This window comes from Erigeron canadensis, chromosome 1 (assembly GCF_010389155.1).
Source record: "Erigeron canadensis isolate Cc75 chromosome 1, C_canadensis_v1, whole genome shotgun sequence".
In the NCBI taxonomy this organism is placed as follows: domain Eukaryota; kingdom Viridiplantae; phylum Streptophyta; class Magnoliopsida; order Asterales; family Asteraceae; genus Erigeron; species Erigeron canadensis.
The window spans coordinates 23700795-23726719 of record NC_057761.1 but is presented as its reverse complement, the minus strand read 5'-3'; the positions used below and the strand labels follow the sequence as shown (position 1 = coordinate 23726719).

At 36.7% G+C, this 25925-nt stretch overlaps 3 protein-coding genes across 4 annotated transcripts; 1 reads left to right on the top strand and 2 right to left on the bottom strand.

Moving 5' to 3' along the window:
* Nucleotides 1-1627: 1627 nt before the first annotated feature.
* On the bottom strand, nucleotides 1628-13037 carry LOC122587582. The gene is made up of 4 exons (XM_043759764.1): nucleotides 12552-13037; nucleotides 11403-12159; nucleotides 10956-11275; nucleotides 1628-2756 (listed from the first exon to the last, which is right to left on the bottom strand). The coding sequence occupies exons 1-4, from the start codon at nucleotides 13035-13037 to the stop codon at nucleotides 1764-1766; spliced, it is 2556 nt and encodes an 851-aa protein (XP_043615699.1). The 3' UTR covers nucleotides 1628-1763.
* Nucleotides 13038-16681: 3644 nt separating this feature from the next.
* Nucleotides 16682-19582, top strand: LOC122610637 (APO protein 3, mitochondrial). Of its 2 annotated transcripts, XM_043783616.1 has the most exons (3): nucleotides 16682-17268; nucleotides 17999-18867; nucleotides 18970-19582. In XM_043783616.1, exons 1-2 carry the CDS (start codon nucleotides 16805-16807, stop codon nucleotides 18837-18839), a joined length of 1305 nt encoding a protein of 434 aa, XP_043639551.1. In that variant the 5' UTR covers nucleotides 16682-16804; the 3' UTR covers nucleotides 18840-18867; nucleotides 18970-19582. The 2 variants fall into 2 exon arrangements, with proteins under 2 accessions (XP_043639551.1, XP_043639545.1); XM_043783610.1 differs by having other exon boundaries at nucleotides 17999-19582.
* A 794-nt stretch (nucleotides 19583-20376) lies between these two features.
* Nucleotides 20377-23029, bottom strand: LOC122585273 (heavy metal-associated isoprenylated plant protein 9). Its single transcript, XM_043757392.1, has 4 exons — nucleotides 22849-23029; nucleotides 22534-22738; nucleotides 21881-22144; nucleotides 20377-20943 (listed from the first exon to the last, which is right to left on the bottom strand). Exons 1-4 carry the CDS (start codon nucleotides 22867-22869, stop codon nucleotides 20510-20512), a joined length of 924 nt encoding a protein of 307 aa, XP_043613327.1. The 5' UTR covers nucleotides 22870-23029; the 3' UTR covers nucleotides 20377-20509.
* Between the last annotated feature and the right edge of the window lie 2896 nt (nucleotides 23030-25925).

Below are 25925 nucleotides of genomic sequence, written 5' to 3'. Positions count from 1 at the left end.
TTGGTTGTGTATAACTTGTAGTGTTATATTGGTAGTGTTGATAATTATTGGGATTTTGTGGATTTGATTGTGAATACCTCTCGTTAGGTTGCGAAGGGTAGCACGAGGTGTTCCTGTTTCGGGAGCCTCGTGTCTGTTGTGGTGTAAAATATTGTGAATGTGGAGTGTTATGGTAATGCGTTGGTGGGGGGTGCATGTATGCATGATAGTTGTGGTTGTATCTTTGGCCTGCTACACGTACATATTCTTCCGCCATTGGAGGTAAGTTTTGAGGTTGCTGTTGGTATTCTTCGTTGATATTACTTTGCCTTCTTGGTGCTTCATCAAAGTGTACCCTAGGTCCGTGCCTGCTCCCAAAGGCGCCACGGATGGGTGTTTGTATTTCGGCCCTTTCATCCAACGTGTCTACTTCGTCTGAATATGTTAGCCTTGTTCGAACACTTTGCATATCAATGTGCCGAAGGTACTCCCTTAACAGCGGGGTGAAGTTCTTCTAGCTGTCTGGCTGTAGGGGGTACCCGTGGGGACGTATGGGAGGTTTCGAAGCCTGGAGGCGACCTCGGTTCCTCTTCTTCTGCCATTTTCGTTACAAGATTTTAAACAGATTTGATTGTGGATGGCGCCACTTGTTTAAGGGTAAAGTTACACTTAAATTAGTTAGGGTAATCTTATACTGAGAAAATGTAAATCTAGGATCAAGGCTTGTTGGCGGTTCCCAACCGGTGTGAAGTATCAAAGTTGCTTCACGCCACCAAGCAGAGTATTAGGGTTTTTGTGTGTTTTTCATTAGGGATTCTAGGATTGCGATTTGGGAGTATTTATAGAGCTGCTAGGAAGTTGCCAGGAGCTGGTCCCAAACAGTAACGTTAACGGTAACCTAAACGTTATTCGGTGTTGATTTTAGTGTAACAACTTCTGGCAAAGTACGATCGTCTGGGTGTATGGTTCTTGGACCACTTACACAATCTTACATCATAAGTTGTACACTTACTGTACGGTGGGTGTCGTAGCCCTATGAGGTTGGTTGCGGCGTGAGGCAGGAGGCTTGCCAACTGCAACGGCCATGGTGTGGTGATGTTGCAAGGCTGGAGCCTTCCCTAGCCTCTCTTGGCCATTCTTAGCCATTATATACTTGTTCACAATTGTTTAGAGATGGTACGTCATCAAGTGGTATATATGGGGAGCAAGGTAAGCCTTCTGTTCATTTCCTTAGGGTTTACCTAATAAGTATTATTGAATTTTCTCATTGTGGCAATAGGGTATTCTCATTGTTTAAAGGTATACCAAATGTGGTTTTAGCAAAAAATTTGCCATCGGATAAGGTTTTTACAGAGTTATGTTCTTTAAGTGTCGGGGCATATGGTTCGAGTTTTTTTTTCTTTCTATTTTATATATATGATGGCTTATAAGAACCACATTTGTTTTACTATTTACATGTTACTATAACCCAACATAGTTGTAGATTGTAGCGTTCCATCACTTGAAGATTGGCCACAGTGACTTCATCATGCTGAATTTATATTCATGAGACCACGACAATGGGCCAATCACAGGAGATGTGGATTTCATTTCATGTTGTTTTGTAGAATACACGGGTAGATAGAAACTATTAAAGAAAGCAAACTCAAATTTTAAAGATGCATATATTATATATTATTATAACTCTCAATTGCGGGTAGTCAATATGCATGATTCGACTTAAAGTTCAGTTTTAAAGCATGATTGACTAAACATGTGTAGATGATAAATTAAAAAACTTTCCACTATTCTAATAATATGCGTATTTGAATAGTTTCATAGCCATATTGTTTCTGAATTCCTATGCAAGTCTTCCAATCCCTATCATCATCCAGCGTTACCCATAAATCCTTCAACAGGTATTCAAGCGTGTAACTACAAGGTCCCAACTTCAAATTTTTATCGATATTCTTCTTAACATCCGCTAGTTTTGATGATCCGTTGAGATAAAATAAGGTCTCATGATCTCCAAATGTGGCTTCTATAACTAGTTTATAACCCAGCCACATCACACTCTCGCTCTTGAAAGTTTCAGCGTGCTCTTGATTTGCTTGCAAGTCGTTAGACACTCTCCTTCCTTTGAATGCATTAGGTATATGTGCTGATGTGTTTCCATCAGGAATAAGTGATGCATCATCAAGTCGTACACCAGTTGAAACCTTGTCACTTGAATAATCCTTCAGTGTTGATATATCATCACCAAGTTGTGCACCAGATGCAAACTTGAAATTCGGTAAACACCTCTTTAGTGTTACCAACAGCGGCTTCCACAAACAGAATCGCCTGTGGGGCCATAAGAATTCAAACGCATAATCAAGGCTTCCAGTGTAAATGCTTCTCAGGCATATCGCAAAACAGCTACATTCAGTATTGGCAGGGAGTAATGCCAATAACCCATTATCATCCAGCTCATAGATATTGTTGCAGAAGTGCGGTTCATAAGTTTGAAGTGCTTTCCCAGTAAGACCTTCCCCTAAATCCAGAGGAAGCACATCACAAGTATCATAATACTCCTTAAGGGAAGCTGAAAGGCCGCCATTAGAATCATCATAATAACCAGTCAGTTTAGCTGCAAACAGTTGTTTCGTTGGAGGTTTCTCCACACTTGAGGAACAGGGCACCTGCTTGTCATTGTCATAAGGGATCCAAACTTGAGCAAGAGTTATGTGATGTGATTCACAAACGATTTCTAATGCCTCTTCAATATCACACGAGGCACGTTTGAGACATGGTGTAATCTGTTGCATACATACATACATAGGTGAGAGTTGTAAAATAATATGCTTACAGCTAATTTCTAGTTGGTAGTAAATCAAAGAGGAGAAAAAGAGGTGACTAGTTTATATTTTTTTTAAATGGTAAGTTGATGCAACAGCCAACCTTATACTGGTTAGTTTTAACACATCATATATACATTTGAGAAGCCAGATTACCTTGTATGGCTGATATACTTGTGTATCGAATGTATTGTAACTCCTCTAAAATCTAAGTTACCAAAAATATTAATAAAGTTATTAACAACATTATTTTACATTTTAACTGTTACATGTATATGGATATTGTTTGTAATATTGGTACTCTATTATAATTATCTCTACCCATAGCTAAGTGACAAGATGAATGTTTCCTGTATCCTAATTAAGCCCTCACCCCAGCTCTTATCCTACATGGCACTAACATTTGTTTACTTGTCCTCCTTAATATATGTTTACTTTTTGCACGTAGCTTGGCAATGTTCAAATTTTGAAATGTGCATTGTTTAATATTTAGAAAATGTTTAAATATGTTTATTGTTTGAATGTTTTGAATTTGAAAAGTTTTGGAACTTGAAAGGTTTTAACAAGTCATTCCAATCATATGTAGCAAAATCATCATTTGTTTAGTAGTCAACCTTACACTTTTTTGAATTTTTAAATAAATAAATAAAATTTTTTTGAAAAGTTTATGATTTTTATATCTGAATTTTCTTTTGATGCGCTATTTGAAATTTTAAGATTTGATAATTTTAGGAAAATAATAAGAATCATGAGGTGACAGGCCTTTGGGGTCGTATCTACAACAGAGTCACAGGGGTAGTGAAGTAAGTGGCAAAAGTAATTTAATTATAAATTTCTAATTGGTGGTCAAGTGTCTCGTTATTTATATAAGGATTACCAATGTGCCAATAGCCCAATGGTACCCGTCACCCATAATACTTAGGGCCCACAGGGAAGTCTTAAATGACGAGGGTTTGATCCGTGGGAATGCCCATATCCTGTGGGAATTAAGTGGAGGTGTTTCATTGACACCCAAAGCCTTACGGGGTGATACAGCTGTACAGGTGAGTATCCAATATAAGGGATACAAGGGCAGGGTCCCTTCCTTCAACCCCTTTTTTTATTATTTATATAAGGATTACGTCGCAATTCTTTGTCACTCAAATATTCTAAATTTTTGTTGGGTTTGAAGTCCTTGGCCGGTTTTATTAGGTGTTTAGGGGGGCCAATCTGGTTTCCTTGTTCACCAAGAAACCCTAGTTGTTCCTCCTATATATGTATCCCTCCTAAATCACCGTAATTTATATGGTTCCAGCATAATGAAATAACATAGTTGCAACAGGTGAACTGCGCGATTCTACGCCCCCTAATAAGGCCGAACCACGTTATATTCGTGCGTCATTTATCTATTTTCTTATTTTATCTTCTTGTTTAAATGTTTCTGATGTGCCAGGGCTCTTCCTAACAAGTGGTGGTAGAGCTAAGGTCTGATTGGGTTCTGCTCTTGCGTGTGGCTGCTGTCGTTCAAGTGATTAGGGGTTCGATTTTGCCTCCTTCGACGATTTACAACAGCCACCACTACCGCATTTAGGGTTTCACAACCCTTGCTCGCCACCGCTCATTGTACCACTGTAGTTGTCGTGTTCCATCACAGATGGCTTTTTGAGGATTGGTTTACGGATGTTTTCACCGGAGCTGTCGATCCCCGCCGCTGTCAGCACAACCCTTTTTTCGCCGTTTAGATCTAAAATTTGTTCAAGATCCGATTGAGGTTCTGTCTGTTCTTTTAGATTGAATTCATTGTTTTTTTATTAGATTTTTTGCGATAAGAGTTTCTAAAATTTGGGGGGGTTTTGGGGTTATTGATAGATTGTAAGATAGAAACACTGTTTTGGTTTTCTTGTTCGAGAGGTATTGGCTAGTGTTCTTGTTACTACCGCGACATTCTTGTTCGTCATCAGTCAGAGGTTGAGCCGTTGAGGTATCATTCTGTTCGGTTTACAGTTTGACTTTTATCTCGAGTTATTTGGATTCACGATTAGGGTGCATTTGTGTTGGTGGTGGTTACCGAGTTCGTTGCATTGATAACATTCGCTTTTGAGAATGTGTCAGGGTTGATCTTGGGGCTCATCGAAAGGCAGTATAAACTTTTGTTCCAGATTCTATTTTGCTTTATTTCATGTTACCGACTATATTGAAGCATTCGTGAATCTGTTGATAAGAATTTTGGAATGTGCAGATTAATGTGCTACCAAGAGAAGTGAACCAACTTCCATTGAAAAGTCTTAACTCGTAATTCGAGACTTCTAAGAGTCCAGTTGGCACTAAAGGACTTTAGGACTTCTACTCATCTTTCACAAACTACGAGTACAATAGGAGCATCGGTCAACAAAAAGATCAACCTAAGATGATCATCTCATGTAGGCATGAGCACGGGTCAAAACTCAGCCCAACCCGTGCAACTCATGACCGTCAAAGCAACATAAACGAACCAGTGACCCGACACATTACCACTTTCGGGAGGGGCGGGATGGGTTCTGCTAGATTCTCAGGTTTAAGGGGCATTTGTTCTTCACTAGTCAAAACCCGGCGAGCAACAAAATCAAACCCGTGATCCGGTTTTGGGTCGTATGCTTATCCCTAATCTTATAGCTATAGAGAACGAATCACATCAAAAGGTTTGACTCACATCAAAAGGTTTGACTGTCTGACTTGCTCCTACGAAATCAAGATTGAAAATTGTGCAGAGCATTTTCAAAGGTTTGAACATTAACGGGATTTTGTAACAGGGTGAGCACGAAGAGTATATTGACACATGTTGAATCGACGTTCAGACGCCAGACTTGATGAAGGCTGGAATATAGAAATAGATGGTTGGATAAAGGTTTGTAAGGTGGCTGAAAGACGCCTCAAAAATAGATATAATTTTTCTATAATAGAGAACCCCCCCCCCCCCTCCCCAACAGACTCCACTATCGTCGATCCAATCTTCCCCAACCTTGATCTCTGTTATCTGAAGATTACAGGAGTCACATTATAACCAGGATATTGTTCGCATGATGCCGGACTCAAGTTTCTCGCAAGGGCTTGAAGTGGGAGGTTGTTGGGATTAAAGTCCTTGTGGGCTTGTGGCCTTTTGGGCCGGTTTTCCTAGCAAAAAACCCTAGTTCTTCCTCCTATATATGTACCCCTCTTATGTAATTATAATTTCTATTGTTGAAGCTTTTAATGAAATAACCTAGTTGCATCTGGCGGACTAGACCCCGAATAGGGCCAAACCACGTTAAATCTCGTGTGTCGTATATCTATTTTCTTATTTTATCTTCTTCTTTAAATGCATCCGTTGTGCTAAGGTTGCTCCTAACAATTTTATTTTTACTCTGTTCGAACTTTTGGAGCTTAATGGAGTTCGAATACCAGTTTATTAATTGTAACAGCCGACTATTGTCGGTCTTTGTCTTGAAATTGGCTTGTGTTCGTGGGTTTTCTTGCAATTCGTGTTTGGTCTTTTCAGAAAATAGTTTGATTAGAAATTAAATGTTGAGAGTTGTAATGAATATATTCATAGTCAACAAGAGACTTTAGTTGGCTTTAATTGTGTTATTTACGTATTTGTCGTGTTTGCTGTAGGTTTGCTTGTTATTTTGTTGTGGCTTTAATTGTGTTATTTATTTAAACTAAATATGACAAATAATTTCGATGGAGCAGTTAATGGCATTGAAACACGAAGGTACCGTTACCGATAACTGCAATTCGATTCAAACATTATTTGATAAGGTTAGAAATTTTGAAGAATTTCTTAATTCTACGGTATATACTTATTCATCAATGGGTTAAAACCTGAAATCAAAGAAATATTTAATACTGGCATCAATATAGCTGCACTAAGGTGAAAGATGCGATTTCGTTGGCTTTTAAAATTGATTCTAATGGCTTGCAGATTCTTTCTCTCCATTTGATTCTAATTCTTCTTTTTATAACCAAGATTGGAGTTTGATATTAATATCACTCTTGGGGAAGTGATAAAGGATAATGAGTTCTTTAGGAATGGAAATATTCAAGCAACAATTGTAGAAGTAGAAGATGATGAAGTCGACAACAATGAAGAAATCTCAGATGCATTATTATATAATGATGAGCTTGATTGATCCATCAACATTGAAGATCAGGTGCAACATGCAGGTGTCTTCTTGGAATTACACATCAGTCATGAACAACTAAAAGGAAAGGATGGTCCCTTCACTCTTCTTTACAGCATGAATCCTGTCATTTAAAGGATCCCTTTTCTCAAAATGGTTAAGAAATCGGCGGCTGACTTTGGGCTCGGAAACATACAACATAGTGTTCCAAAGTCTGAACTTCTATATGAGCTTACTATTGCACCAAGTTATATGAAGCTAAAACGATGTGTAATAATTTGGGGGCATTGCCGCATCGGGTGTCTTATGAGCAGCTTAGGAATGATTTTGGACATGTTTTTGGGTCTTTCAATTATCCCCACCGATATCCCAGAGAAAGAAAGATATGGGATCCTGGACCACGATTTAAAAGGAACACCTTGAGAACAAGGTGTGTTTGTTTTGGGGGCGGGAGTAATGATATGAATCAATGAAGAATATAGGCCTAACTAATGGGTCCAGACTTTAAGAGTCGTATGACTTGAGGTGGTTAAATGATAATTATTATTATTCTTGGTTATTTATTTTATATATATATTGTTGCCGGTAATTGCAGTTTTTATTTATTGATGTCCGTTCGATCTGATAGGCTTTTAATCACAACCCTATAAATTGACCCATTTAAAAAGGATGGGTAGTTATTGTGATAATATACAAATGGATATAGATTTAAGCAGATAAGATACAACTAATGCCCCTATTATACAGCCATCTATTTTGTTCTTGATTTTAACTAAGACCCCCTATTTTAGTTATTATTGGGATTGGGATATTGATTCTCCAAACTATTTGATCACCAAAAGTTCATGGTGGGTCGGTTGATTGAAGAAGAAGTAGGAACCATACAACTTAAAAATCCTTCATCACGCATGGTCCGCGTGTATTCTTGATAATTATAACTTTAAGAGAGTATGATGGTAAGTTGTTTTTTTAATGTTTATCGTTTCTAATGTATTTTTTAATTAATAATAATGATATTTATGTTTATTGATTTTCTTCCTTGGGAGGCATAACTCATCTCGTGATATTTGTGCTATGTATACATACAAATTGTTGGCGTTATTGTTGTCTACGGCCCAATCCATTAAAAGGCTAGTGAAAGTCAAAATTAAGGCAGACAACCTTAACTGATTGTGAAAGTTCCAGAAGCCCTAAAGGCAGCATGCCTTCTTTCTGTTTGAGCTAAATTACAGCAGGCCTTATTGATTAAGTTAGGCCTGGTTTATTAGGAAACTTGGGGAACAACTTTTATTCCCTAATCTATATAAACACATCTCTTATACATGTATTTGTGAGGAAAACCAATAGAAAACCTCTTTACCCCCCGTGGATTAGTTCACACAGCTTAGTCTTAGTGTGAGATACCACGTTAAATCTCTCGTGTCCTTTTTCTTGTTATATTCTGGTTCTTGTGTGTATGCAGTTTTATTCCTAACACAAATATAACATCAAAGCATCACAATCGACTTGGGAGGCATAACTAATGTCGAGATGGATCACTTTCTTATTGTTTTGTTTTTCGACCGATTCAATCTAACAGGTTTTGGTGTTAAACAACTTCAATATGCAGACGGTGAGAAAGAGACTTTGGATTCAAGAACAAAAAAAAATGGGAGACTATGAAAGTATGTTCCGTGCGTGATGCGTGAGATAAACCTCCCTTTTTTGTTTGCGCCTACGTTGTTCATAGGAGCAAGATCAAATTTTATTTTTTCAGTTAGAGAGTGGTGTCGGTAATTAGAAAGCTAGTTGAAGGAGTACTTTTTGAGTCTAAAGATAAACTAAGGACTTAGCTTGTCGGCTTATCCCTACTATAAAATCTACAGGTGATGGGATGGGTGGGATGGGTGGGATGGGTGATACGCTTGATAACTACCCTTAAGTTGTAGTATGTGAAAATCCTTCTGGGCTACAACCGGTATTATTTTGTTATGGAGTATCGATCATTATTCACTACAATGTTTCAAATTTTTACATTCATGTGTTGTGACATTGATACGAACCCATCCCATAATAGGCTCGAATCATGCCCTAACCTAGGTGTAGAATTCATTCCCAAAAGCTAGCTCAAAGGAGGAGGGGACACCTAGGCTTATAAACCACCAACCAATCCCATACTTAGCCGATGTGGGATCATATCAATACCCACCCTTTGAAGAGCCAACGTCCTCGTTGGTCATAGCTATGTTGGTCACGGTTGGCACCCTTCTCCTTGGGTCCAAGCCACCGCTCCATAGGCCACCACTCCGAGCGTTAGAACCTCGAAAGGTAGGGCTAGCTCTCATACCAATTGATACGAACCCATCCCATAATAGGCTAACATCATGCCCTAAGCTAGGTGTAGAACTCACTCCCAAAAGCTAGCCCAAAGGAGGAAGGGACACCTAGGCTTATAAAACACCAACCAATCCCATACTTGGCCGATGTGGGATCATATCAGAAGCAAATCCTACAACTCTACAGGTATGTTGAGATAATTGTTTTGGTTACTTATATATAATTTGTTTCAGGCCAATAAGTGCAATTGGTAAACAAGGCACATTAGGCATACCATATAAATCCTATATTTATTTGTTTTATGTGTTCTTTTTCACTCCATTTACTATGACACTATAGCTAATTACAATTTACAATGTACTTAAAATTACATGCTGCAGGATAATGAGAGCAAGCTTACCACAACATCATCCGATCACACAAGCGAGGTAAGTTGTTTGGCGTTATAAGTAATATTTGTATGTTTAGAATTCCGTGACAAATAGTTAAAATGTAAGATAGGTCTTTAAAGAAGTTTGAGGTGATATTGGATCCTCAAGAAGAGGGAGCAGCAAGGTATAAGGTGTATTATGAGAAGATCGGTGTATTGGAGGAGGGGGGCAGATTTGAAGTCCCTGGACCAGATGAAGCCTACTTGGAAAGAGAGGGTTGTTGTTGCCAACAGTTTAGCTACATAGGTTTAGAGGTTTGCAGTGGTGAAGAGGAAAGTGAAGGTGGAAAATTCTTAAGTGTAGAAGCAGCTAGATGAGTATGTACTTTGTGATCAGGGTTACGAAAAGAAGATCGTCTATTGAAGAGGGAAGTAACAACTCTGAAAGCTCTGTATAAACAGACGAACCTTTGTTTTGGGCCGAGGGCTGCTGAAGCCGAGAGAAGAGCCACGGAGGCTTGCAGAGGCTTGCAGAGGCAAAGAAGAATATGGTGGAGGCAGATGGAACCGTGAAGGCTACTTTGGCCTCTTTTGCTTTATAATGTAAATGCGGAAATGTGAATAGCATAGGGAACCACCCTATGTTGCTTGAATATCTCTTTTATGACTTTGGTATGGTTTAAATATGGTTTTGTTACAAGGCTTTTTGTTTTTTTTTACTCAGCTTGAAAGGTATAGTTTGAATATGTTTCAAACTATATTTTGGATTGTGATTAGATAAAGTTTATGTTGATTTGGTATATTTGGTCTCATTTTCTTTAGTTATTTAATGTGATTTATACATTCACTTTAAGTAGTCGTAACCCGGGCACAATGCACGGGTATTTTACTGGTTAATATTATTAGTAATTACTTGGTAAACAAGTCTGCCTATATTTAAATAAGGCTGCCAGCCATCAGGGTTAATTATTGGAAATTATTATTGTTGTTATTAGGAACTCAGGGCTGCGGGGGCTATAATCCAGACTAGGGCTGCTGAGCTTATCCAGATTATCTTTTATTCATTCTTGTGTTATCCTCTGTGTTTGTCGCCTAATTTCTGTTTTATGGATTGGTACACATCAGAATTATGTTGTCCAACTTTCCAAGACATCTAAGAAATGGGGCAAACATGAAATCGAATATGTAGTTTTGATATCCCAAGATATAGGTAATGAACAGAAGAGTACCACAAAAGCATGAAATGTGGACTTAATAATGCAATATAATTGTTAATCAAGAGAGCATCACCCCTTCAATACCAAAAGACGAATAAAGAAAAGAAACAGTATTGAATACAAGTGATTTGATACGTACCAGTCGGGCACATTTCCAAAGAGTTTGGGTACCCACAGTTCTCAGGCATTTAATGCAACTCTTTGAGGCTCTGTCAACATCCGGCATTTTCCATTCATCCTCAAAATCGCTACCCAGACCCAAGTTGTCCTTCTCATCATTATCTGCTTCTATAATAAGTTCATCATCACCCAAACACCTGTTGCTGCTGAAAGAATGGTCTAGATTTGATCTATTATCTTCTTGATACAAGTCGCTCAACTTTCGCTTGACAAAGTTTGATCCTTGTGACTCTGATATGCCCAGAACAATGTTTTTGCATTCAGATGCACATGTAGAAACTATAAAATCAATTTCAATAACAAATAAAGAAGTTTGGTCAATGTCACGGGATCAAAAATCTTTAGCAAACTGAAACAATTGGAGTATGTAAGAACAAGTATTTATGAAACAAAGGACTATGATTACCAGTAGTTCCAGTTTTTTGTTGTCTAATATCCGCTCGTGGTAATAGGATGGAAGTCCTCTTGAATTTCAACTCCGAAGAGGACATGCAATCCTCAGCCACTAATCTCCTGCCTTCTTCCAATGCTTTAGGTATTTGTGATAATCTATTCTTTTCAAAAATATTGAAAGATCCAATTCCACTTCCTGTAGAATTTTCAACATCTAGAACACGTAATTCATCATCAAGTTGTGCACCAGAAGCAAACTGGAAACTTGGCAGACCCTTCTTTAGTGCTAATAATAGTGATTCAAACAAGATAAGATAGCTTCTGCTTTGACGCCACAAGAATTCAAACACGTAATCAACATTTCCAGTGTTGATGTTCCTCAAGCATATCACAAAACAGCTGTACTTAGACCTACCATAGAGCATCCCCAACAGCCCATTAACCCTAAGCTCATAAAGATTTCTGCAAAAATGTGGTTCGTAAGTTTGAAGTGTCTTCCCAACAAGCCCATCCCGCAAGTTCAAAGGCAGCGTACCACACGTAGCATAATAAGTGTTGATGAATGGCAAAGGAGGATCACCCGAATCATCAAAATAAGCAATCACACGGAGCGCAGCCACTGGTTTTGCCCAAGTGCAAGATAAAATGGTATGGTTTGGTTCGTTCTCGTAAGGAATCCAAACTTGAGCAACAGGTAAGTCAAGTGATGCACAAACGAGTCCTAGTGCCTCTTCAACTTCATCTATGGCAGCACTGACACCTGGTATAATCTGTTACATGCATACATACATGATATAACTATACAATAGATATAAATGGTGGCTGTTGCAGCAGCTACCCATATACTTAAACAATGACAGAATGATAACATTAAAAAAGCTTTTACCTCGTCCGGCCAGTCAGATGGTAGTTGAAATGTGTAATAAGGGGTCATTCTTAGAAACATGATTGAGGTCTGGTGTTGGTGTATCTTACTTTTGAGAAATTTTGTTCGGATTATTTTCCATAAGCCCATTTTTTGTGCTTATTTTCTGACTTATGAGTTTCTCATGGCTTAAAATTGAAAAATTACCTCAAAGAAAGCCACCAAAAATGGGCTTATGGAAAATAATCCTAAGGCAGGGTACATAATCTAATAATTAATTAAAGTAAATAAACATACCTCAAGTGCCATTTCCACTCTTTCAAAAATTTCAAAAAGAAAATCAGAGTAGCTGAAAGAGCACTCAAGAACACCGACAACAGAACTAGCGAAGTCGGTCTGATTCAAAAAGACGGGGATGGTTAAGAAACAAGTCAATCCACATTGGAACGCAGAACAAAGCAAGGCACTGCATCCGACCATACTCGGGTTCACAACTACCTGAGGCATACGGTCAACGAAAGCAGTGGCTACAGGTACACAAGAACTACGACTACTAATGATCATAGGGTCGTCCTCGTCTTCCTTCTCTTCGATACAATAGTAATAATTTAGACAAGATAATCTATATTTTTGGAGAACATCAGGAGAATCAACAGAAAAAGGTTGATCAACGGTTGAAAGCAGACAACTGTTTTCGATGGGTGACCAAAACTGTATGATTGACCCACTACCTTCTATACAACATTTAGAAAGTGCATCTTTTATCTTGTCACGTATTTCCATTTCCAAACAATGTATCTCTTCTGCAGGTATAAATTTATGTTATTTATAAATAAAAATAGATGAAAAGGAATTAATTGCTTGGTATGATTGACGATTAAACACATATGATTGATTAAACAACTAGATAATACTACAATTCTATGGGGGTATTTAACTTTCAAGCTTATTTAACCTTAAATTATCCCATGGCTTTTTGTAATCCGCCACAAACACGAGGCTTAAGTCTAAACCGAATTAAGCTGACCCAAATTCTAATTTTAACCCTAACCCTGATTAAAACACTATTGCTGATACCAGTAGAATTAAATAATTAATCGCCCTTCGGGTTTTAGTTTCGAAGTTTCTTTTTGCGGTCGACAGGATTGTATATTCCGTAGCACCAGATATCTGATTTTATTTTTTCGGTTAGGGTAAATTGAGTATTCAAGTTCGTCGGATTATTAAATTTTTTATATAGATATACATATACAGATATAGATATTCTATATATATATGTGAAAATCCGTTACGGTTTTCGTGCGAACAATTTTTTCTTCAAGATTGGTACCTGTAGTTTCAAGCTCTTCTATTTCCGCCCATTTTTGGGCTCTCGTCCAATGGGCCGTATGGATCAATTGTATGTAGTGCTGCCAACGAGCCGAGCTTTTATCGAGCAACTCGAGCTCGACTCGATCGAGTCAAACTATTATCAAATTCGAGTTCGAGCCCGAGCCCTAAATTAAGACTCGAAATAATTATCGAGTCGAGCTCGAGCTTTACACAGCTCGGCTCGAATACTTATCGAGCTTTTCGAACTTTCCATATATTATGTAAATATTTATATATATAATTCTTAAATAGTAAATTTTTAATTCTACAAGGGCTATTTGTAAAAATTTTGTTATAAGTGATATATATTTTCGAGTTTTTCGAGCCGAGCTCGAGTCATGTTTATAGACAAGTCAAACTCGAGCCTTTTTCGAGCTTTTCGAGCCGAGCTTGAGCCACATTGTAGGTAAACTGAGTCGAGCTCGAGCCTATACATTGAAAGCTCATCGAGCTATCGAGTCGAGCTCGAGCCGAGCAAATATGGTTCGAGTCGAGCTCGAGCCATGCTAAGCTCGAGCTCGGCTCGACTCGATAACACCCCTAATTGTATGGGTGCGCATTCTATTTATTATTATTTTTTTCATTCCATTATTTCCTTACTGGGTTTTTGTCTCGTTATACGAATTAACATAAACTTTTAACAAATAACTCAATAAAAGATTAATAGTAAAAAAAAAAACTTAACGATCATTAGGCAAGGTTGTTACAGCTACTTGAACTGGTGGGTTCCCAATTTAAATTGGTATCCCCTCAAGAATTTGAACTGGTGCTGATATAGGATCTTGTGAAACAGGATTTGATTCTGCAAGCGGTTCTAGTGCCCATTTTTGCGTTCTGGTCCAATGGGCCTTTTATACACGTTGTATGGATCAGTCGTATGCATGCGCATTCTATTTATTATTTTTTTTTTTCTCATTCCATTATTTCCTCACGAAGCAATTGCTGCACGATGATCTCTAGTGAAGAAAAATCTATTGTTTTATTTGTTTTACTGTGCATCAATTTAACCATGTTTTAATGGTCAAGATCTTGTCTTATTTGTTTTAATTTAATACTTGTTTTACAATACCCAACCCCATCATGTGTATATGAATCCTTAATGTTAATTGTGTTATTGACATTGGGTCTGTCTTGCACGGTTTAGGTGTAAGGCGAAGAAGGCCTCTCTCTCCGGGATATTCAAGTCATTAGTAACATGTCATATGAAAGATCTAAAATTTTAACCTTGTGTTACGTGCTACATGCCAAAAGATAGTCTTGTTAGTTAGTGATGATATACCCATACGGAGCTCTAGCTCCGTACCCGAAGCAGAAGTAGGATACGAAGTCACCTTCGTACAGGTAAAACTATTCATGCCTATAACGGAGCTCAGCCTCCGCTCAGCATAATCATCCCGGAGCTCTAAAGGTAATAACTACCCAGCTCTAGGGATATATATAATAAAGATCGGATAAAGATCTTTGATGATGTGTTGGTTTTATGAGTAAATCTGGTCTTTAAATTTATGTTGTACAAGTAACTATCTAAACTAACACACTTAACCAGTAGAGAACCCGATCAATGCAATATAGCCTAGTGGTAAGTTACAGGATCGTTCGCAGGGACGCGTTGCGTTACCTAATCTAGCAGTACGTGTAATTCTAGTTTGTTTGGGGGTTTGTCACTAACTCCTAATAAACTAATGCTTTTAACAGTAAAATAAATAAAATCTAACCACGCGCTTTGCAGCGAGAGTCTAATCTGAAAGTAGTTTTGAAAAAACAAATATCATTAATTAAATTAAAATACTTGTTCGGCATCTCCGATCTCATGGTACGACCAAATACTATCCTACTTGTTTGTCTGCCTGTTGAAAACTTAATCACGGTTCAGATTCTCGTTAGATTCACTTTACCTAGTTAGTAGTGTTATCGCTAGACTCACACTACCCTTTAAAACAAGTTATCTTAAGCATTATGAACTAAAGTTTGTGTAACTAATTCATCTTTTAATTAACTGTAAGAAACAAGCATTGCGAACCCTCATAAATCCGTTGGCGAGTTGTTTCTTTGGAGCTTTTCCACCGGTAGACTTGCGTGCGGTTTGCTTGGTACGAGCCATTGCTTCCGAGAATCAACTAACAATTGATATAACAAAACATATAAGATTTATAGTATATAGATGATCATATATATAATAAGAAACAAAACGTACTTCGAGTTATAAACTTTCCAAATATCTACAATAAACAAATTATATAAAAATTATTATGTAAAGCTTAATTTAATTACAAAGAAAATAAGAAACCTGCTTGAAGATCGAATAGAGAAGTTATGCGACAGGAATGAATAAACATCGGTGCATATATGGATACGTGTGTAGCATTATGGGGTATTTATACACCCACAATCAAAGAGTCGGTTCCGATAATTTTGTGATGTTTAAGGTTGTCTATTAATGCGATCGATCTTTGTGTTTTTTTCTAATTGGTTGCTTGAGCCATTTAGACCATTATGATTGGTTGTCTGTATATCAGCTCGGATACATGCACAGATATTGATATTGTGTTTCCTTTTGTGTTTCTTATTACTGTAATCCGTATGATTTTTAACATGATCACTATTTTATAATCACCATATTATCCAAAGGACTAACTAAGTAAATTGTTTTTGAGATACTAACACATAATTTAAGAAAAATACCAAATAATATTTTGACCCTTTTACATTTAATTTTTACATATTTTTTAATTTTATTTTTTCAAAAATTTTTCCAATACCACTATCTTCGAGTAAAACATACATTTTTTCTCATCATCATGACCACGTCGTTCGATCATGTTGGCATAATGACATATATCAACCTAATTTGTATGTCTAATGACATGTTAAAAAATCGAGGGTTAAGATTAAAAAAGAGAATCAATAGAATTTACATATCAAATTATTAAAATTTTAAGTTTTTAAGTATATAAGTTAGATTCATTATTCATTTTGGATAAGTTAATTTACGAATTGTTTGATGAACTATTGGCTGACAAAACTTGTGGCCATTTATTATTTAGTTTATTAACCATTTGACCTTTCTTCTAATAATAAACCACGCCGCTGCCATTCCAATTCCGGCAACCGACCATTCACCCCCAATTCAATCCGACCATCAATACCGAAGGTGACAATTTCTTATTAAAATTCCTCAAATGCACCGAAGATATATATCATCATTATACATATTTATTCATTCTAATTCATTAAAAAAACTCCAATTAAATCCAACCCATTTATTAAGTTCCTCAAGAACCTTAACAGTAGACACAACAACAACAACAACAACAACAACAACAACAACAACAGCAACAACAACAAAAACTGAATCTCTAGATTCCGACAATGATTATGATTTGTTTGCAGACATACCGAAACCTCCTAAGAGCAAATCCGAAAGAAAACCATACCCAACACCCATGAAAATTTTAGTCCAAAGAGCCAAGAAAGAAAGACAAGATAGAAAGGCCCAACCTTGTAAGCTTTTAGAACAACCCCCTGAAAATGGTCTGCTTGTTCCTGAACTGGTGGATGTAGCCCATCGAGTTTATCGAGCTAGAGAATCGATTTTACTCGGTTTGCCTAAGCTCGTGAATGCCGTTCCAGTTCTTCGATGCAGGTATAAATATATATATATATATATATATATACAAATTTTAATCAGTTGTTTGTTTTTTGAACGGAAAATGTTAGTTGTTAGCTGCCACAAGGTTAGTAATTGAATGCTTACCCCCGTGTTTGAACCAGGGACCTGCCTTAGACCACTAGACCAAGAGCCCATTAAGAAATTTAGTCAATTCTGATATCAGGATATTAAATGGAAATTTCAGTAACGTACAGAGTAGTCTGGTATGATATGAGTCGTTTTCTGTGCATCGTTTATCAGTTCGGGTTTCTTATGATTGACTCGTACTTTCAGTTTATCCAGATTGAGAAAAAATAATAAAAATATTAGTTTATAGCATCATGAATGTGTTGTGTGATGTTTTTCCTTTGTTTCCCATATGAACCTATGCAGAGGTGTTAATTTTGACCCGCTTACTTATCAATGGCTCGAGTCGGGTTATGTTCTGTTTCTAATGTGTCAACTGGGGGAGAAAATAGCTTGAGAAACTAGCTGAAAGTAGCTTTTTAATAGAAAGTTAGATCATTATGCAAATATAATTTATAATTTTGTCCACTAATTATTTATAAGAAGCATTCTTTTGTTAGGACAAACTGTGTCGTGGCTCATCTAAGCCTGGTCCACTTTTACTTGGTGATTAATAGTCTTTATATGAACTAGTTACTAAACATGCCTGTTTTCCCATCTCTAATCAACTTATATGGGTGCGTATCGGAGTTTTCAGACATTGCTTTGAGGTTCATGTTGGTGAGGTAGGTCATGAGATTAGGACATGTACTGGTCCAAAGAGTGGTTTAAGAAATGCTACCCACGTCTGGCGAAAAGGAAGAATTCATGATGTAATATATTTTCCCAAATGCTTCCATCTCTATGACCGTGTTGGGAAGCCACGGGTTGTACATAATGAGAGTCGTTCAGCCAAACAACTTCCGGGCATTGTAGAGCTCTGCATACAGGCTGGATTGAACCTTGAAAAGTACCCTACAAAGAGAAGAACCAGACCTGTATATAGCATAGAAGGTAGAATTGTGGATTTTGAGTTAGACACAGATAAAAGGATAGGAAACTTAGACACAGATAAAATGATAGAAAGCCAGATTGATTACAGTGCAGCTCTTTCTTTGAACACGGGCGAGTCACCTAAGGTTGATTTATGGGAATTGAGCACAGTGACGCTTGATTCCTGGTTTGAAATGATATCTGGTGTGAAGAAGATAATGGAAAAATACAAAGTTCATACATGTGGATATTGTCCTGAGATTCAGGTTGGTCCCAAGGGGCATAAGGTTAGGAATTGCAAGGCGTCAAAACATCAGTCTCGAAATGGCATGCATGCATGGCAAGAAGCGACAATTTTTGATGTGGTGGGACCCAATTACGTTTGGCATGTTTCTGACCCATCGGGTCCTCCATTGTGCAATGATTTGAAGAGGTATTATGGTAAGGCTCCTGCGTTGGTTGAGCTATGTGTGCAAGCAGGTGCACTCGTTCCAGAACAATACAGGAGTATGATGAGATTAGATGTTGTTCCTCCGTGTCGTGATGAACTGGACCTTGTTGCATAGAAGTGTCAAAATGGGCATAAATGAGCAGGTTTGGTAGGCTACCTAGCTGAAGTTAACATTCTTTTGACGGTTTCGCTGTATGTACTTGTACTTGTATACTTGTTCACTACTGGATCTTGTTATACGGCAGATGCTCATACAATGCGCCACTAATGCATTTGGTTCTTCAGTGCTCCAGCCTTTGTTCGTTTGGTACATCAAGCACACCAGCATTTGTTGCTTTGATTACTCCTGCTTTTGGAGCCTAAGGGACTACTACTTTGGGTACTGCTAGTTCTTTTTTCGGTTTTGGGTTGTCCAACATTTGGTCAATCAGCATCTGCATTCGAACTTCGAAGCAGTCATTTGGTACTACTACCCCAGCCATTGGGGCACAAAGCTCCCCATTTGGTACACTTTGTTCCATAGATGGCTGTTTCTCTGTTCTAGAACTAAGAATGTGTACTGTGGTGATAGAAAGTGTTTATTTGAAGTAAACCTTTCATGAAAGGCACACATGAAGTCCGGCCCAAGACTCTCGGGTATCGCGAACCCCACTTCACCCTTGCCAACGCCAATTGAGATCTGGCCCAAGACTCTCGCGTATTGCGAACTTCTAAAGGTTCAAGGTTCGAATGTACTCTTGGATAGATAGCCTATAGTTTACATTCTAAATGGGTTTTTGCTTTATTAGCCAAACATATTATACCATTTTAAAATTTTGCTTCTTAATCAATTATAACCAAACCAAAATTTAATGCTTATACAATTACTTGTCGTTTCTTTATTCATTATAAATGTGATTATAGGCTCATTGTTTTAAAAGGATTTTCAATGATATGGGTCGAGTGTGTTGGTGGAGTAAATGATATCTCCTTGCATGTATTTTGAAGTCTTGGGATGGATATACGAGACACCATGCAAGGGTGGCCTTTTCTTTTTTGGTTCACCCAAAACCGAAATTACATGTACAATATATGGTCAGCCTTTTACATTATGTCTTCCGTTTTATCTCTGTGTCAATAAGATGTATATTTAATTATTTATATGTAAAGTCAAGGGTACACTTGGTTGAAAACACATGACAATAGATACTATGTTTAATTAGTTAACTTACATTTTTAACTAATTAATTAAACAAATGCAAAACTTAAATAAATGCTTAGACTAGGGGTGAGCCGGGCCTACCAGGCCGGTCCGGGCCAATCCAGGTTTTGACCCGTGCGTGGCTAGTTTAGACTATTGACATATATCTAATTAATATTTATCCGTCTTTTAGAAAGTGACAAGTAACAATCGACTTGGCGTGCGACTGAATAGGATAAATGGACTTCAATGTTATAATGTCGTGAACTTATCTGAATCATGACGTACCATGACCAGCCAATTCGTAAATATTGATTCCAACCACCTCACTCATTGTTAGGCCTAAGGTCCTCTGGGTCTTGGACCATAAAAATAATTTCACATACTAGTAATCTAGTATACTACCAATAACGGATTATATCATCCGAACCTTCTATTTGAGAATGACATATATCATATATGAGATTGCGAATGGAAACATAAGGTAATATATTGATAAGTAATCAACAATGTGGTATTCACATCACATTCAAAAATATTTGTGACTGAATTTTGTTATATATATAATTTTTATATATTTATATATAGTTATGTATTTTCATATATCAAGAAATAGAGCATGCATTTGGATTCTCATCAGAGAACATTTGTGGTGGTGGAAGTCTTTCCATAACATACAATGGTGGATATTGATGGTAATACATCATTCTTTGCATATCAATCATCTCCATTCTCTCTACATGACCTCCTCCTTCCTTCTTTCCTTCCTCTTTTGGACCATCATCGCCTTCTTTCTTCTCTTCTTCTGCCGGTTTCTCTTCAGGCTTTGCTTCTTCCGCTGGCTTTTCTTCGGGTTTTGCTTCTTCTTCTTTGGGCTTCTCAGGTTCGGGTTCTGGTGCTGGCTCGGGCTCAGGTTGTGGCACTATCTTTGCTTGCTTTTTCGTGCGCCTATACACATACTCCACGAGCTTCTCCCCATCCATACTCCCAGTCACTATCACTTTACTTGAACTTACTTCTGTCTCAACTGTTCTCACACCTGCAAATTGTATATATACCTCAATAATTTAGTTTCATTTTGAGTATGCAAATAAGTATGCTATTTTTTTTGGGATAAGTATTTTGGAATGTAACAAACTTTGAACGAATGTCTATAGTAGGAAATAACTAAAGTTATGTGTATTGTATGTAAACAACTCGAAAATAATGTTTATTGTATGTAAGAAAATGTATTCAACCAATTAAAATCAGACAAGTGGCACCTCTATATGGTTGTCACATATGTTTTCTTACATATAATAAACATTTTTTAAAGTTGTTTACATACAATACACACAACTTTAGTTATTTCCTATTATAGACATTCGTTCAAAATTTGTTACATTCCAGGATACTTATCCTTTTTTTTTTCTCAAATTTGTATACGTAATAACGTATAACAGAAGTATGAGATCTAGACATGGAAAATTATAAATCATGCTTGGAATTCTAGACAAATAATGTACATAGCCTACTTATAAGTACCCAAAAACAAAAGGTTAGTCTTAATTAAAAACAAGACTAATGATTTGTTACACCAAAATTTCTTAATGTATGCTATATATATATTACACGTTTAACCATAAGGTGAGTGTTTGATCTTCATTAATCCCAATTGATGGGAGCCTCTGTGAGGTTTTCCCTTGTATACCTACTTAGCAAGGACATAGTGGGACCTGATTAATACAATTAACTATCTTGGTTTGAGTGGACCCTCACCTTTAGATGGCAAGGACACCCTCTATTCGACAGATGCCATTATGACATTAACAGAATGCTATATATTACACAAAACTTTTATGACTTTCTATTTTTTGCGCTTCAAATGTATTGAACAAATGAAAGAATGTACCATTTAAAAACCATATATATTGTAAAAATAGAAGTGTATATACGTAAATGACATATCTGTTGTAGTAAAAGTAGAAATTCAGTACCTTTCATACGCAGGATCTTGCGTTTGAGTTGTAGAGCGCAAGCTTCACAGTGCATATTGACATTCAACTCGACCGTAACCAATCCAGGAACCTCAGAGTTAACAATTTGAGGGATGGGTTCTCCCTCAGCAGCAGGAAGAGGTGACAATACTTTGGCAACTCTCTTTGTTTTCTTGGTTATTTTATCACAAACTGCTTGTGGTTCCACTACTCCTTTTATGGTTACGTGGTTCTTCACCATGTCAAATTCCACACCTACAACCCCTATTATATATAACAACATTCTTATTAAACCATCTATCAAGTATACATACAAGCTAGTTTAGTTAACTTAAGGACAAACTACAAAACATGGAATGTACAATCCATCCTCTACTTGATTAAATATTTTAACTATATCATTTAACTAATTCAAGTGTTACATACTCATTCTTTCTAACTGCAACATACAAAAGAGAGAGTGTATATAGGGACGAAGCTTACTAGGGCCTAGGGTGCCTGGCTCCGTTTTCGTTTGAAAAATTTTATTCTAGTGTTATTTATGCATGGGTCCCAGGAATATCAATGAATCCGATTATTGCAATTGCTCAGGATACCCTTTTTTCCACTAAGTGTGTACGTGTATATATGACAAAAAGAGAGTATATAAATACCTGGAATTCTCATAAGGGACTTTTCAATCTTTTTAGCACAACCAACACAATGCAAATCCATAAACAACACAAATGGAGGTGGTGGTGGTGGTGGCGGCGGTGTTGGTTCTTCTTCTTTTTTCTCTTCAACAACAGGAGGTTTCTCTTGATCAGCATTTTCTTCTTTCTTTTCTTCTGGTTTCACTTCTTCGACTTTTGGTTCTTCCTATTAATTAAATAAAGTTATAAACGTAACAAATTAACTTTTATAAATAGAAACCACTTTAATTTCCTTATAAACATGTTTATAATTTGATAATGATCATCAATACTAACCACTTTCTGTTCTTCACCCATAATGATCCTTAATGAAAAAAAATGACGTGGAACAAGAAAGAAAGAGATAGTGCAAGTAGTATGTATGGGAATGTGAAATATAATGTTGATGAATATATAAGAAAAATAAGTGTTGAGAATCTTAAGGATGGACGGTGAGTTACGATCCTATAAAGGCAAAACATTGACATGGCATAGCACATGGAAAGCCACTAACTCCTAAATATAAATAATGTACCATCTTTTTTGGATTTGGGATCCATGGCCACAAAACTTAAGGAGAGGGAATTCCAATGAATCAGGCTAGATTAGTTTATTGGAAAGACTAACTGAATAATGCATATAAGGATAAAAAAAAGTTGAAATTCTGTTGGCAGTCTCATAACTTTAATCAACTGGTTTGTATTAAGTGATTGGAATCTTTGTGACAGAGGTCAAATGTTTGATCATCATGTAAAACTAGATGTTTTTTTGTATCTTTAGTCGAACTTGAAAGCAGTCTGTCTACTTTAAATAGGGGTAAGGTTGTCTACATCTCAACTCTCTTATACACAATCGAAGACGATTTTGAGATTCAAAACTCGTGGAAGACGCCACTGGTTATTACTTATTAGTATGAGGTTTGACTCGCCAACTTCATTGGTTTGGAGACACTGTTGCCATGGGTTAATAGATTTGCTCACCGGTTTGGAGTCTTCGGTGAAACGATGAAGAAAAGTGAAGGAGGTTAGACCCATCACCTTAGATAAATGTGTGAATATGTGTGTAAATTAGATAAAAAGATCAACGGATTATAGATCAACTGGTACTGTCACCGTGACCGCATGGGTTCATAAGATGAAGACTACAAGGTCATAGGTTCAAATCTTATTAAATGTAAATGGAGAAATATCTCTTGTGTCTCATGTGGTGAGGATGGTGCTTCACCAGACATGGTTTCTATGCGGTGTGCGCTCTGGGTACCAAGATGGTACATGTGACCAGAGGATTCCTACCAATTTACCACTAACCAACTAACACGTCGTTCTAAAATAAAATTAAGAATGTAAAATGTGTTATTGGCAAAGAAGTGTGGGAGCTAACAGGTCAGTTAATTAAAAATATTGATGCGATGTTAAGGTCGAAAAGCTGATGAAGAAAAGAAACCGAAAATGCTTATATCCTCTTACTATATTTGCATGTGTCAAGATTTGAACCCGTGACTGCTTAAAAAGAAACTATAAACTGTTTATAAGTTGAAAGCCACCAAATGCCTATTATTAATGCATACAATTGGTAGATGTTCAAAGATTTAGATTCTTTGATATTCTTTTATAATAAAAATGAGTGATGTGCAAAATTGTGTTGGTGAATTAACCCGTTTTGACACATTACCAGACTCAGACTTACCCACCTGCTCATTTTGCTACCTTAATACAATGCACGTTACAATTTTAGGAGATTGTCATTATCGAAGGTATAAGAAATGCAGTTATAGCGTTAACTAGCGTTTCTTGAAGAGTCTTTTCTCGAAATCTTTGTGCACGTTTCTTGAAAACGACAAAACTTTCAGACAATTCACGATAAATTGTTCGGTTTTACAGTAAAACTAGTTGAAGGACAGCCACAGCATTCTGATAAATCGATGGCTGGTGTATGAATAGAGTAGTCAGGCGAAAGTTAACAACTTTAAAATTTTAAGTTTGGGACTATGCTAAAAGGAATAAAGATTACGTGTAAAGATCTACATACTTGAAACTTGGTATCACATGCTATATTATTCAACATTTCTTTTTGGGTTCTATAATTTGTGGTTACCAAACCTATCATCTTTTGTTTTTTTATGGGTTTTTGATTAATCTAACCTTCTTGATCGAATCTAACTACCTTTAAGATGGAATGATTAACATCCCGAGATTTTTACAAAGTCTCATGTTTGATTTATGACAAGTATGAAAATGGTCATAGAAGATTTGGAAACGGCCACAAGAAATTCAGTAAATCAAAAGAACTTGGTTGTTTTTAAGTAATCTGAATAGATAAAAACCTTAATTATCCATCATTCTAATTTAACTTAAATTGAACCTATATACAAAAATAATGGTGAGACATGAGGTTCCCACTTGGAATTGTAGCAAGATTTAAACTTTGTTACGTGGGGGATGAATGTTATACACATAGACATTGCATTTGGATCTACATAACCATATTATGTTACTTAGTCAATGAGAGTAAGAAAACTTTATTTTAACTCAAAAGTGTCTAGATCAAATACTAATTATAGAAACCCTTAAACATGTGGATATGAGTCACCATGGGTCCCAAACTTTTGGCCTCCATACAATTTATTTTACTATAATTAAATTTTCTTCTTTATGACTGTAAAAAAAAATTATTAAATTTTTAATCCAAGTAAATGTTAAATGTGTAACAACCAACAAATTTGTGTGACACACAGAATATTCATTTTAATGATGTTCATTAAAAAGATTGTGTATGAGATTAGTGTGGGGGCCAGGGGAATGGAATAAGAGGTTAGGATTAGCATAATTGTGGGTATTATTGGTTTGTTTAGTTGTTAAGCAATCATACTTAACTCAACCACCATACAATTTAAAGGGGTTTGTCTATAAAGTATATTGAGTCCAAATGTGTAGTTTTTACAGTTGATAACATATCAACTACTTGTGGTGGTTTGGTTTTGAATCAAGAAAGCTACCAAATTGATTAATAGTGAACCAACAACATCATAAAGAGTAAAGACAACATAGAAAGACACTATTTGTGAACAATCATTCTCAGCCCGCCGAATAGCATCTGCCAATGTTTTGTTGAAGATGGCCAGATGTAACGAGACAGCCTGAACTGTCCAAAAGCTACAATAATATGTGACGAGATAATGACAGTTATATACATTTAATCAGAGTACAAGTTTTTTTAAAATGGAAGTCATTATATTACATGTCACGCTCGAAAGTAGGGGGTAATTGCATAAAAAGGTAACCAACTTCGTTTTCATTCATACAAACCCTCAATCATCCTAAGAAATTGGATATCAGGTAATTTTATATCTTGACATAACATAACCGATACACTAC

Coding starts and splice junctions, on each gene's coding strand:
- LOC122587582 (XM_043759764.1), bottom strand. CDS start 13,037: ATGGAAATACGTGACAAGATAAAAGATGCACTTTCTAAATGTTGTATA. Junction 12,160..12,551: donor GAGTGGAAATGGCACTTGAG/GTATGTTTATTT, acceptor TGCATGTAACAG/ATTATACCAGGTGTCAGTGC. Junction 2,757..10,955: donor TTTGGAAATGTGCCCGACTG/GTACGTATCAAA, acceptor TGTATGCAACAG/ATTACACCATGTCTCAAACG.
- LOC122585273 (XM_043757392.1), bottom strand. CDS start 22,869: ATGGGTGAAGAACAGAAAGTG. Junction 22,739..22,848: donor TGGGTGAAGAACAGAAAGTG/GTTAGTATTGAT, acceptor TTTAATTAATAG/GAAGAACCAAAAGTCGAAGA. Junction 22,145..22,533: donor GTCCCTTATGAGAATTCCAG/GTATTTATATAC, acceptor TATATATAATAG/GGGTTGTAGGTGTGGAATTT.
- LOC122610637 (XM_043783616.1), top strand. CDS start 16,805: ATGCACCGAAGATATATATCATCATTATACATATTTATTCATTCTAAT. Junction 17,269..17,998: donor GTTCCAGTTCTTCGATGCAG/GTATAAATATAT, acceptor CGGAGTTTTCAG/ACATTGCTTTGAGGTTCATG.